The sequence below is a fragment of the Chaetodon trifascialis genome, chromosome 1 (assembly GCF_039877785.1).
Source record: "Chaetodon trifascialis isolate fChaTrf1 chromosome 1, fChaTrf1.hap1, whole genome shotgun sequence".
Classification (NCBI taxonomy): Eukaryota; Metazoa; Chordata; class Actinopteri; order Chaetodontiformes; family Chaetodontidae; genus Chaetodon; species Chaetodon trifascialis.
The window spans coordinates 21,801,895-21,816,075 of record NC_092056.1 but is presented as its reverse complement, the minus strand read 5'-3'; the positions used below and the strand labels follow the sequence as shown (position 1 = coordinate 21,816,075).

General features: G+C 42.1%; 1 protein-coding gene across 2 annotated transcripts in view; it reads right to left on the bottom strand.

Annotated features, from left to right (window-relative positions):
• LOC139334962 (protein unc-13 homolog C) overlaps positions 1 to 14,181 on the bottom strand; it is a 99,005-nt gene that overhangs the window by 66,265 nt on the left and 18,559 nt on the right. Inside the window, exons 3-9 of one of the 2 annotated variants that reach the window (XM_070968283.1) lie at positions 11,771 to 11,793; positions 11,081 to 11,127; positions 9,927 to 10,005; positions 6,772 to 6,777; positions 6,443 to 6,514; positions 2,334 to 2,553; positions 937 to 1,164 (exon numbers count right to left, since the gene is read on the bottom strand). In XM_070968283.1, coding sequence (XP_070824384.1) covers positions 937 to 1,164; positions 2,334 to 2,553; positions 6,443 to 6,514; positions 6,772 to 6,777; positions 9,927 to 10,005; positions 11,081 to 11,127; positions 11,771 to 11,793 — 675 coding nt within the window. The remainder of the gene's footprint in view (positions 1 to 936; positions 1,165 to 2,333; positions 2,554 to 6,442; positions 6,515 to 6,771; positions 6,778 to 9,926; positions 10,006 to 11,080; positions 11,128 to 11,770; positions 11,794 to 14,181) is intronic. The other variant, XM_070968275.1, reaches the window with a different exon arrangement.

Below are 14,181 nucleotides of genomic sequence, written 5' to 3'. Positions count from 1 at the left end.
TGAGGAAGAACACTGGTCCCCCTAATTTTCCCTTCAAAACCCTGAAAAAAATATCCATATAAATTCATGCCTTTTCGTGTAAACGTGCTGTCAAGCTGAACTTCGAGGTTCAACGTTTTGATTGGCATCTCTAGAAGAGCTTGATGTGCAGCTGTGGGGGATTCATTTCCAAAGTACGGCGTACAAAGTCGCATGAAGTGAGCTCAAAAAAGACGTGAAGATCTCTGGCATCTGCAGTAAGTATCATGCCACAATAATGAAAAGTCATCATTACTTCTTTATTACTGCCTCTTCCATGCTTTGGATTTACTGCACTACCGTTTAATATTTGGAAAGCATTTTTGCAAGCTGATTACAAGCTGCTTTTCCACTGCTGAACTTGTTTATCGTTTTCATTAGAGCTACATGTCACAGAGCTCTAATAAAAACAATACATGCATTATCATAAATGTGTCATTGCCAACGTACATGAGTCGAGTCAGAGCAGAAAAAACACAACAAATGAGCAATTATGGTCTGCAAATCAGTGATGCAACCTTCACAGCGTTATCAACAAATAGATTCTCCTGAGATCAATTTCTATTTCTATTTCTAATTACATGGTTCAGTGTCAGAGGTTAATGACCAAGATCCTGAAGTTAATAATAAGTGAGTGCTAATTAGAATAACTGTGTTTGTTATTTGAGATGAGCTTGACATGTAAAGGCAGTGTTGTTGATTTGGTGCTGGAGGACTGAGAACAGGGTTATAGGTCACGGTCAAAGGTCACCTGCAGCGGTATCAGGAGAGTTACAAAAGAATTCAACTGATTAATGATTAATGGGTAAATGAGGATTTATAAAACACAGCGATTCATTCTATGCTGGAAAGATTTGTGCTTAATGTTTTAGTGTAGACTTTGAAAAATTACATTTCACTCTCAGGAAAAAGGCTGACCTGTGATGTTGATTTTGGCAGACCACTTGGAGGTCCCTTCCAGCACAGACTGCTTGGCTGTCTTCAGGTGGCTGTTGAAGTCTTCTTTGGAGACTTGGAACATCTCCTGGATCACCTCAAACACTTCTGGACGGTTCTTCTCCCGTATCTTCATGCGCTCCTTCATAGCCATGATGATGTTCTGGGTCTTGTCCTCCGCCCCATGCTTGGAGCTCTTCTCCACTGCCCCTGAAACAAACCAAGAGTTTCAGGGAGGTTTTAGGCACATTTTAGGCAAGAGTCTGCATAGTTAACATCCAGGAATTGACATTAAAACTGACCCGCCCAGTCCAAGGGTATCAATCATGTATATATTATTTTTTATATAATTCAGGTTAGACAACTTTCTTTTGCCTTAAATATCACAGTTGTACAATACTGTGTCACAGCATCCAGCAACTCATCTGTCCCACTCTGACTGACTGTGTGATCATGCGAGAAGGATTAGAAATGACAAATTCACGGGTTAATGCTTGTGTCTGTGTGTTTCCTTGTGTGTGTGTCGAAAAGACAAAAGGGCCAGATGTGAGGGTTAATGCTCTGTAGATAAATGACACTGTGATCAGATACAGTGTGTTCATGAGTGCAGATTGAAATGTGATAAAGATGAATCGCAGTTTGAACTATAAAACTGTTATGCTAGAATAGAACTGTTAGAAGACACTGAGTTTCATAACAGCCAGGGTGTAGCTAATCCACTTAGAGTGTGGGGATTGCTGTAAGGATTGCCCTGAAGCCTGCATCTCACATTGTTCCTACATTGTAACAACAGGGGTGTGTCCGATTGAAAATGCTGATTGGAGGCTGTGATGAATGCCAGTGACTGAGCGAGCAGTGTAAATGATCCATGTCACTTGTAGCTGTAGTGCTACAATATGGATATGGATATGTAATATGTATTACACAAATCCCCATAACAGCATTTTGTACTGTAGCACTTATACTATAGTCTTGGTATGTATAGAAATGTGTGAGAAGAACAAACTACCCAAATCGTTACAGATGAAATGCCACACTGGCATCGTGCGCACTTAAGAGACACCCAGACAAAAAAAATGTGCTTTTAGATTTAACCAACTTTAATAATAAATTATAAACTGCTTGATTATTAGGCAGCACTGCAAGAAAGAAGTCTGTTGTGAGACAATAAGAGAATTGAAATTAATGTTAAGCATAAAATGAAAATGAATCCAGAGTATTTTGAATGCATTTTCAATACAATGCAGTTTAAGCCACAAACCATACACACGCATGCAGCACTGTACTCACAAAGGCATGTTTTTGTGCACATGTCTATGAATTTCAAAATCTTTGTGAACTGCACACCAAAGCATTGTGGGATGAGTCTCGTTTCTTACTTTGTAAACAGTCTGCATTGAGAAGATCCTGGCACTTCTCGTGACATTTAACGCCACACTCTGAGCAGCGCATGCCCTGACGGGCGATGCCCCACAGCAGCCCCTCGCACTCATGGCAGTAGGTGGGTGCAGTTGCTGTCCACACCTCGAAGTTATGGGGTGTTGTGGATGAAATCGGGTAGATCAAGGCCTGGAGAGTCTTCTTGAAGACATGTAGTTTCTGAAAAGAAAGAGAAGGCATCGAGACAGTGTAAGAAATAAGGAATGAAGACACTGATGGCAAAGATAACGGGGATGCGAGAAAACACAGGACGTAGGGCTAAAACTAAACTCTCATGACAGCTTGCAAGTGAGAAAAAAAGATTTAATTTAACTTCAGAACTCAATAAAAACAACCTTGTGTTTAAATTGCTTTTCAGAAATGTTGACTATGTCTTGAGATCAGCACTAACAAAAGAGGAACACTTGTGCACCTGCTGTTGGACCACAATACCTCGATATCATAGTGTAAAGTTTTAGTTTAAGTCTAAAAGTTTAATAGAAATTGCCTTGGTGGGCTTAATTCACATTGATCTGCAGGCTGAGTTGGATGAAATTTAGTGTACACTTCTGCATAACAATTATGCCGGCAATTATTTAAGTTGGCTAAACTGCAGCTATCATTCATTAGGACTGCAGCGCTCTTCAGCTTCTATTATTAAAGAAAGGGATCTAACAGATTGCATCAGTCCAAGAGACAACTTATAGGGGTTTTTGTTCCCTTTCTGGTTACCTTATCATCAATAGAGAGGTCAGCTGTATGAGAGTAAATCACCCTTACATCTCATTAAGCTTAAATTAACAGCATCCTTAGCCCACATGCTTTGTTCACATTGAGTGGTTTACTGACTAAAGCTCCGCCAGACAAAATACTATGTCTACAAGAGGTCTGTCTGGACTGATTGCTGTGCAACAGAAGCCTCTTCAAATTGAATGCTTTACTGCAGCAGCCCTGCCATCCACAAGGGCTGGAAAACGGGCCAGGACTTGCCAGTTCTTGAAGGCAGGATCAATGAATGCTGTAAATAAGGTTTTTAAAAGTGAGCATTATCCAGATTGAGAGAGAGAGAGCAAGCGAGAGAGCAAAGTGACAGAGAAAGAGAAGGAGATGTATGGTGGTTACAGTAAATAAATCTTCAAGTGGTACTTGTACTCCACTCTGCCTCACCCTTCTCCTGCAGGCCTGCCTCTGCTGCCAGCCTCCCGTGTGCTGACTGTAACACCTGAACAGTAGCTCTGCACTTCACCATGAAGGCTACTGCACTGCTCCCTCGAGCGCACATACAAAGACACCCGCACATCCTTTCGCACAGATGATTAAATGACACCAGATGACAGGACAACAAGGCTGTCTAACATTGTGAAACTCCGCTGGTGCAACACAGAGACTTGCTGAACCCTGGAGGACCTTTAATGAAGGCTGACAGTGAGATTTCCCTTTTAATCTTAGAACGATGAGACGAAGCAGATGTCTGAGATTTATCCACAACTTACACACGAGCCAGACCGCACCCGCAAGCCCGCTCCTCACCAAATTTAATACTGAACCATCTAATACTGACACCGCCTGCAGGAGATGAGTGTGCCAAAATTTCTCTGAGTGTGGGAAATCTCAGAGACCTCTAAGTCTCTGTTTTTCTCAGTGAATTGACTGGGCTTTTTTGGGCTTCTTTTTTCCAGCCAACTTTATGTTCTGAATGGTTCTGAGCATGTTTAGTCTAAGCATTTCCCTGACCACTGCAGAATTTTACTTTTCGTTTTTAAATTTCCCTCCCTCTCTGTCTCTCTCTGCCTCATCACTCCCAGTCCTGACACTACATGTCAAACTGTGAAGAAGATGTGAGAAGAGTGCTGTATGTGCAAGCCTCATGTGTTACACCGGGAGGTAACCCTGGTGACTTCGTGCAAGACACTGCTAGAATTGATTGACAGCCAGAGCCTCTGTCCGAGAGCAACATGACAGAGAAGAATCTATTCCCTCCACCTCCTCTTCTCACCCCTCCTTTCCAATTTCACCACCTATTGTCCTTGTCAACTACTTCACCGACACCACCATCTTCCTCATCCTGGTCCAGCCTTTCATCTTTTGCTTTAACCACTGTACCATCTTAACCCTAACAGGGAATTGCAAACCACATGACCCTGGCAAGGTGTTGATATTTTGCTGCTAACAACGTGCCTGATGATATCTGAACTGACTTAGAGCAACGCATCACATCTCATTTCCAGATACTCCTTGACCCATGTCAGTTCATGGCTCTCCTCTACCTTTGTCCCTGTCTTTGTCTGAGCAGGTAAGTTTAAGTTGACAGTCACTGTTAAAAGGCTCTTGCACTCGGATCACAGGCGGCTCAGAACATTGAGCAGACACAGGGGCCGTTAGCTGGCCCACGCATAATGTTCCTTTCTGCTCTAAAAAGCAGATGCATGGGAAACATGACGCAGAAGGAGCATGTCATCGAGAGAGAGAGACTTCCATACGTCAGCAGTGACAGAGTAAGGCATTTTAATCCAATTAAAATATATCAAGTTGAAAAAGAAAAGAAAATGGAAGAGGTGGGGCAAAAATGAGACAAGGAGAGGATGGAAGAAGGAAGCACTCGAAATAGATTCAAAGATCTCTCGAGGGAGTTGAGGGTGGACTGTTCAACATGGCTGCCTGATCAGTGACATTAGGGCCATGGGGTCATGATGGCAAGTCACTATTGGCTCTGATCTTCTCTCGTTCTCTCCTCACTTCCCCCCTTTTCTCACCCTTACCTCCCGTTCCTCTTCCTTTCTCCCTCTCTTCCTCTAACTGATCTCCACTCTTAACCAGCATATGGTCGTTTACTGAGTGCTCTCACAGTCCTCACAGGAAAGCACTCTCCTGGACTTAATGCAGCAGATAAAACTCTGACATCTGTTTGTCCTACTTACCAAGACCGCACAATCTGCAGCTTTGCTGCCCTCAACCACCAATTATTAAAGCCTTCCTTGTTTGCTCTGAAACAGAGTATTGGACACCTATTCCTTAAGTTCAACTCCTTACTTTCTGCTGTGGTGCAATATCGAAATTTGCCCAGAAATCAGTTCGCTTTGTACACTAATTAACACATCTATCATGTCATTTCTTCCTCATCTGGGACATGAGTTGTTCATCCCTAAAGCTCCTTTAATCAAGCCCATGGCTATTAGTAAGCAATCAAGACCATGTCACTTGAGGGCAACTGTGCATGTGGACTATGAGGAGGAAGTCAAGTGTGTAGAATAGATAAGTGGTACAGTTGTGTACACAAATCAGTGTGCATAAATTGAGGGCCACGTCTCTCGTTTGAAAAGATTAATATTTGTGCATAATGTGCAGAGCACATATGAATCCAGCAGTCTTGCAGTCTTCAGCAGCCCCTTGTTACACATCAGCAGATATGACAGTGTCTGCTTGTTTGTCTTGCTGAGAAACTGCTTTCCCCTGCTGTTTGCCTCCTATAACGCCGTCTTCCCTCAGGGAGGGAAGAATTGCAATCAATTAATGCAGAGAGAGCTTTGGAGGTCAACACACAAGTGTCTCATACCATCGACTGAGCCATTCTGCCCTTTCTCTACAGCTCTGTCTTCCTTGATGCACAGCGTTTGTTATTAATCGTGGGGCATTGTCTAAATGAAATGATGGGGCCATCTCTAATTTCTGAACTCAGCCAAATGATCTGACAGAAGGAGCACAGCAGAAAGAGTGAGTAGGTGGCCACAGAGTCTATTTTAATAAACTGCACTATAGACGGGGGCAGGCAGACAGACAGATGATGGCATGTTGTATGTACATCTAAAGGACCAACAGCTGATGCAATCCATCTCATTTTCATTTTGGGACCCTGTGTTCCTGGCAACGTGATCCCGGGCCTTGAAGTACAATGGCTGCAGCAAACAGAGCAGCTATTAAAATCTGTCAGCACCCTGTTCTTCAAACACTGCCCTAAAAAATAACGAGAACACGGGTCGAGCATCTCATGTCCCTGCAGAACCCCACTAAGACTCCACAATAAACAGACAATGATTTTCAGCTCAGGCATTGCAGGCATGTTAGTACTCACCAGGTCCTCGTTATTCAGAGTGGAGCGGTTCACCAGAGCGAACGAGATGCCTGCCTTTCGAGCAGTGAGGGTCTGAGAGAGGAAGAGCAAAAGAAAGATGATGGAAAGGGATAAATCCACTGACCCAATTGAACCATTTTCAGAATAGCCCAGAGTACAAATGAATCACATTGATAATATCATTGGCATGGAGAAATTAGCTAAAGAACAGTAAATCAGTAGATCAAAATGAAAACAAGACTTTTGAAGGTTCGGTAATGGATGCATCCAAAGACAAAGCACTTATCTGTCGCTGTTATCTTGTGCACAAACACAGAGAGTAAGCTTACCAAAGCCTGTGATTTCCAGGAGGCCATAAATAGAGAGTGAAAGAAATAAAGTAACTGAATTAGACAAGGAGTGGGAGGGTGAATGCTGAAAGCACAAACAGCAGAGGAAATGTATTTATTATCCACACTGAGCGCACAGGTGCCTCAACTGCCATGCAGGACTGCCGGTTAGGGCACAGAGCTCTAGAAAGTTTCAACTATTCATCAAGAGAGATTATACAGCCGTTGCATGATTCTTTATCCACTCATGCATTGGAAGTTACTAAACTGCAGTCATGCTTGGCATTTATATTCAGTTCTCTGTTGGATGAAGCTTTGATCATATTTTCTGCTGTCTGCTCTGCACATTAGTTTTACACAAACACAAGACACACACACTCACGTATGGGTGAAGCCAGCTGTACTGCACAACACCGTACTTGCGCGCCCACACACACACACACACACACACACACGCTTGAAGAACACACACGCATCTGCTCAGACATTCACAAACTTACTCGAACGTTATTAAACAGTACACGCCCACATAAGGCACTCTCACAAATACAAACAGGTAACACACACGCACAGACGCACATATATACACACATGAAAATTAGCTGTTATATTGATATCCATTGAGTTTGGGTGACCAGAGATTGATACACATTTATCCCATACTGGAGGAAGTTACGTAACAGAGGAATGCAGACATGGACAGCTGACAATATTGGATCAGTCTTTACCACGACCCTCTCGTCTGTGCAGCCAGCTATGGTAAAGATCCATGGAAGCCATGGAGAATGTAGGAGGGAAACGTGACCTCTACATGAACTGTGAGTGTTGATGTAAGTTTATCAACATGCACCAGCACTGCTGAGGATGCTACGGGCAATACAAAATGACCCTACACGTCCAGATGTTATCTATTCAGCTGCAGTATAGCGTTCAATGCTTTGTGAATTGATTTTCCACTTTCATTTTTCTTTGTTTATGTTTTTTTTCATCCCGCCACAATATGGGGGAACCCCGCTGTCCGTTCCAATCAAGCGCTGTTGCTGCCCTGAAGCAATCACACAGCAAATGGGGGGCATTGACAAAGGAGAGGCATGAAAAGGGGACCAATTAGTTTGCTGACTACTGACTTCATCCCAAGTGTAAAAGGCTTGCTCAGTGTCACTTTTACATGATTTAAAAGCCTCACACAGTTAAATCAGAAGTCAATGAAGTCTCTCGGATATATTTTTGGGTTGAGTTGTCAACATTTCAAGTTATGAACAATTTTTCGACACCTGCCGAGCAACGTATGAAAAAAAAAAGGAAGTAAAACGGCCAAGCATCGGCGAGGCTGAAATCTGACAACTCACTGAAAAATATCACCCATAGCTGTTATGGGTCTATGTAGGAATGGCAAATATATACACGCAAAATCCAAAAAATGAAAATTAAAAATAAAAAACAACAACCCATACTTACCAAGACATTGTTGGTTATTAATTTCATGAGAGATATGGACAAATACAGCATCAACTCATGTTGTTCACTGTGATATAAACATTCATCAGCATCTACGTGTATGACAGCAAGCTACATAACCATATTATGTCACAAGAAACTCTAAATCTTTAAAGAGTAGAATGTCGAAGTATTAAACAGGTCGTTTGTATGTAACTTAGTTTCAGAGTTCTAATATTATTTTCCATCCTTTTGACTAAAATCTATGACGATGACAGACAAACATAGACAAGACAGACACACACTGTGAAGCACATAATGGACAAACAGTTATAAACAAACATGAATACTATTTGCATCTCGACAGGCTGTTGTCTTTCGCAGAGGCTAACCATGTGGCACAGTGCTAAAGTGGACTGCACTGCAACAGGCCTCTCTGTGGGATATGTTATGACACATTATGCTGCAATAAAAACAAATGGGGGAGCATCACTGTTGATGCAACGTCTTAAACACCCTCTCTAGGCTAATTAATCAAGCCATAGAATTATGGCTAAGGTTACTTTTAACATTCCCAATAGGTAGCGCTCTATATTAAACAGCCAGAGTTTTAAGTGGTTGCTTTTATCACCAATCAGCTCCTCGCTGGCTTGTTTTTATCCCACTGAATGTTTATGTGATTCTTTAAAGCAAATTTCGAATGCAAGATTGATTGATTTCACTGCAAGTCTAGGGATGGGAATCGAGAACTGGTTCTAGTTGAGGGGTTCCAAACTGTCCTAGACACCAAAATTGCATGTCCATCAATTACTTTTATCGATGCCAGCATATTTTTCTCACAGTTGCATCTTGAAAACAATGCATTCAAAGTCATGTGTCCACACTGCTGCAACTCGCAACCACGAGGAGTCCAAAATGTGGCTTCATTTCATGAAGAAAGATGGCAACAGTGTTAGTTGTAATGTCTGTAAAATGACCATTTCAAGTAAAGGTGGAAACAAAAGTAATACGTTGAAACATCTTTCTATACAACATGGGCTTCAATTCTAGGAATGCCATGTATTTAATAGTGTCACTGCTTCCCAACCGAGCAGCTCGTCCCTCACTGAGTGTTAATAGCCCATGTTACAAAAACATTAGCACCATGCAGGCGGGCTTAGCAGATTTTTTCTCTTTGTCTAAAACAGCCTAAATGAAAACAAATGCTGTACAAATATTCTCTCATTTCATCCATTTTAGATGGCGACAGACTGTTGCTACAGCTAGCAGCGGTTAAACAGTGGGGCTTTTTGTACAGTGCGTTCAGGCTCTGAGATAAAAAAAAAAAACGATGCGTTGATGCTGAAAATCTGTGTAGGCTTAGTTTTTTCGCACAGGAAATTGATGAAGAATCAATAAGGGAATCGAGAAGAGTTGGACCGAAGCAGAATCGATAATGTCGCTGGTATCAGTAAAATCTTATCAATTCCCATCCCTAAGCAAATCTACAGATTGTATGTGAGGAGCATAAGTCCTGTGCTAGTGCTGGGATATTGTGCAATAATAAGAAACAAACGCTGTCACTCTAAAGCTACAGCACATTTTATCAGGTTCCCTGTAAAGTTATTATTGGATCCATACGCACACAGAGCAGGATTCCACCACTGTGGTATAACGTGGGGTCACGCAGATACGTTTCACATAAATCACACATAACCTTGTTGCGGCAGATGACTCACCAGGTCTCGGACAAGAGGCACTGTCCTCTTGCGACGTAAATCTGGCATGCTGTCAATACCATAAAGAATACTGCCAGCCCTGGAGAAGCAGACAGATTTAAGGTGTATTAATATCATAATAATGCCATGCTGTGGGAGACATTACTACAGTGAAAGGGGGGCCTTGATTTACACAGCCAGCAAACACCATGGATCATGCCTCGTACCTAACCTGTCTCACCCCTTCCTCTTCACTTCGCATGATGCCGACCACCTACACTGGAGCTCCATGTAATCCCTCTGATCCTCTGCTGTTCCCATTGACTCCCTCTCTTCCATGTTTTCTACATTTTTGCAGAGTATTGCTGCAGTGATGCCTATTATTGATACCCATCATACCGAGTGCTGGATTTATATTACATACTATGAATACTGAAGGCTATCTCACATCTCAAATATGAACAGTTTTTCTAAGCTGTCTCTACAGTACTTCAGTTCCAGTTCTCTTGCTCTCTCCATCCTCCAACTCCCTTGTGCACACTTCACGGCCCCTCTCGCGGCATGCCTCCCCACCAGTCTTGTTCCTTTCCCATGAGGCTCTCAGTGGCATCACCTCAACTGTCACTCAAAGCCTCTCTAATGACCTCAACATGACATCAAGGCTCCAATGCCTCCACACAGATAAAGCTCCTCAAGCTTTTCTGTCAGCCCTCTCAGCGACATCAGTGGTATGACCCTAAAGATACACAACGTGACGAGCTGCCCTGGCCCTTGCCTCACCCTAGGGCCCCTGGCTCTCCCTGCCTTTTAGCACAATGCATGCTGCAGATGGCTGCATACTCATGGTGGGGTAATGGAGGCTAAAAGTGATTATGAGCTATTTTCCCACGACCTCATATGATATAACAGTTGGCTTCATCTATCTTTCATGTAGACTTTCATCATTAATTGTAACTTCATACACATTCATTTACATGTTTACAAATGTGAAGGCATCACTCATTTGTATAAGCATCTTGGGAGCATGATACTTTAATTGGGGCTGCATGCCAGAGAACCAGCGTGTCTGTAATATTTCTGCGGCAGGTGCCTCAGCGTGGAGGTACAAAACAGCACAGCAGCTCAGATTTGTGTAATTGTGAACTGATCAGATAAGGAAGTGAGCCGCTACTCACCCTCCTGACTGCAAGCCGAGCACTTTGGGATCCAAAAGACTCCGAGGCTGCAGAGAGAAGAAACACACAATGTAAAACAAGAAAATACGAGGTACAATCAGTGAATACAACTAAATACAAACAGAAGCAAAAAGAAAACAAAAGAAATATACAGTATAACATAATGTACTTGGGAAAATACAGTACATTTGGAGGTCACCTGAGGATCGGATAAATGGAGAGGAGTACAGCACAGGGAGAAGGGAGGCAAGCACCACAGGCAAAAGACCAAATTATTCCACATCAATGTAATTTGTGGGCTCAAGACTGAGAGTTTTGCCGCTCTTGGTGCTTCAGGCCAGATTTGCCTATTGTGTAACCCTCCCTCCTCACTGACCAAAATGGTCAGTTTGAAACACAAATCATTTTCTGAAAAGAGAAGAATAAAAGGACAACCAGCACAAAGTGACAGTCAGATGGCCCAAAGGTACATGCTGCATTCTCTTTCTCTACAGATATCCCTTCAGGTCATCTACAGGGAAACAAACACACACACTCACAGATACACTCAGGTAGAGACACAAACCTCACACACCATCACACTGCATACCACAAAACACAACGCATATTTACCGAGTTATACACAAACACATGCACATGCAAGGAAATCACACATATTCACGTGCTTGATGATAAACAATGACTTAAAACCTGTGTGTCCAAAGCACTGCTGTCTGAAAGGAGAAAATAACAGGAGGGGGAGCATTAGGACAGAGCAGCTCACTGGAAAATACACACTTAGGACATTAATCTACTATTACTGCCCGATGACACAATCGAGTCAACACGTGCTTCAGAGGCAATGGCTATGAACAAAGGAATACTGTATAAAGCAGAACCAGCAGAAAAAGCTACGGTATGTTGTACAAGGTTCACAGGTTGAAGGTTGTCAAATCAACAATGCCTTTGATCAATAACATTACGTGATTTAACGGTCACAGCTGTGGATATATAGAACATTAGCTAAGCACAAGCAGTTGGTATCATATTCCCATTTTAGAGACAAACTGCAAGAGGGCAAGCCCTTTAAATAAGCAACACTGCAGAGGTGTAATTACTGTGCTATTGATCCATGGGTGATAAATGGCAGCATAATCATGATCTAATGTGCTACAAACAGAAAACAGCTGTTCACTGGAGAAAGATCAAATTGCTGCTCTGATTAAAACAACACGACGCACCGTTTGTTGTTGACATGCAGTTACTGTGTCACTCATTCAGCATAAGGCAATGATAAATTAGCTTATTTCTTTAATTTTGCCACTATTGTTTCATTTTGTTTTGTCTCTTTACTTGAAAGTTGAAACAAGTTAAAAAATCACAACTTGAAAGTATTAATTGATAACCATTAAAATATCAATTGAGAAGACATTACACAGTATTTGGTGAATGCTATTACCCAGAGTGCTTTCAAGTACCATTAGTGTTCACCACAAGTGCATATCTTTTCATGATGATGGTCCTCACGGAGGCACTGATAATTTAAAAACATTGAAAAAGCTTCAAGTCAACATGAAACCAATTAGACTGTATAAATTCTTGAAATGGATGATTTTTGTATAAATGGTATATTTTTGGTACTGCTGTGACACCATATTGCCTATGGGTGAGGTGACAGCAAAGGCTGCACACACGCAGAGACACGACACTCAAAGAGGAGCTAAGCTGCAAGTGGGTACCATAGACAGCGATCAGCTAAGCTACTTTCAGCACGGCTATACACGATAGAGTCATCTCCTCTACCAGCAAGTCTGCAGCTGCACTAGATAAAGCCAGACCACTAAGATAGGCTATAGACCGCTGATATAAACCTCATTTCACAGGTGCCTTAAATCTGAGGAACAAAAATGTAATTGATTGGTAGGAAACCTCTGCGTGTGTGAGCTGTGGGCAAAGCATTGCAGTATCAACAATAACAGTAAATCTTGCGTTTCGGTGCTGACACACATGGCCACACGCCACACATAGATCAGAGCTCACTGGAGCAGAAAAGCCTGCACATGGCTGATAGTATAACCAGGACCGCTGCTCCAGGACACTAAGGAATGTGTGTTCTAATGTGGATTTTCAGGCATGCATATACATAAAGATGCACTAATGTCCACGAACAGCATGAAAATAAAAACCTCTACATTAGTACAAAAAGCATTATAAAATCAAGAAATCAGTCATGAAAGATTTTCACAAGGCCCTTGTTTTATCAGATTTTTGTTCACAGTCATACTCACAGTCCAGCACCGTGAGGACACAAGATTATTTCCAAGGAGCTTGTGATAAACAAAGATAAGCAAGATAATAAAGAGGAACAGGAGCTGTCACAACTGACTATGGCTGAAGAAAAGTCGAAGTCGAGGCTGACACGACCACCAGTTTGTACAGTTGTGGTCTGGCTCGTTGGCTCACAGTACCCACAAGACCCCAGCATGGAGCATAGACTGTAGATCTTAAACTGAACACACTGAAAAAAAGGCTGCATCGACAAGCCAACTGCTGCACCAAAGTGTGACCATGTCAACTTTGCCTGTCATTCTTAATATACAAGTCACACTACACATAGATTGAAGCTCACCAGAGCAGAAAAGTCTGCTGGTGTCAACTCTTTACGCCAAGTTCCAAGTCTGACTGGAGAAAAGCAAGTTCAGTGATGACTAACTTAAAATCTGAAGTTAAACACAGTATGCCAAGTCATAACCATTCCAGTCACACCAGCAATAATGTTACACCATTAGCTAACTAGCAACTAACATTAAGACATGTTCAGGTAAGAATTAATGAGGTAAAGTCTAAACCACAAACAACATACATGAATCAATATTCAGCAACTTCAGCTTTTATGATATCTATGACCAGCCTTCTTAGCATTACCTAACAAATTGTAAGTGTTCTACTCAAGAATGCAGGGCAGGATTTTGTAGTAAAAGGTACAAAAAATTAACAGCAAAAAGCAGCTTTGCACTGGCTGGGTGTGATATCCGTTCAAACAGCTTAAAATGGTCCGTATTTCCATTCAGTGCCAAGACAGGAATTAGTTTGACCTTCATGTAGTGCTGCAACAGTGCCAT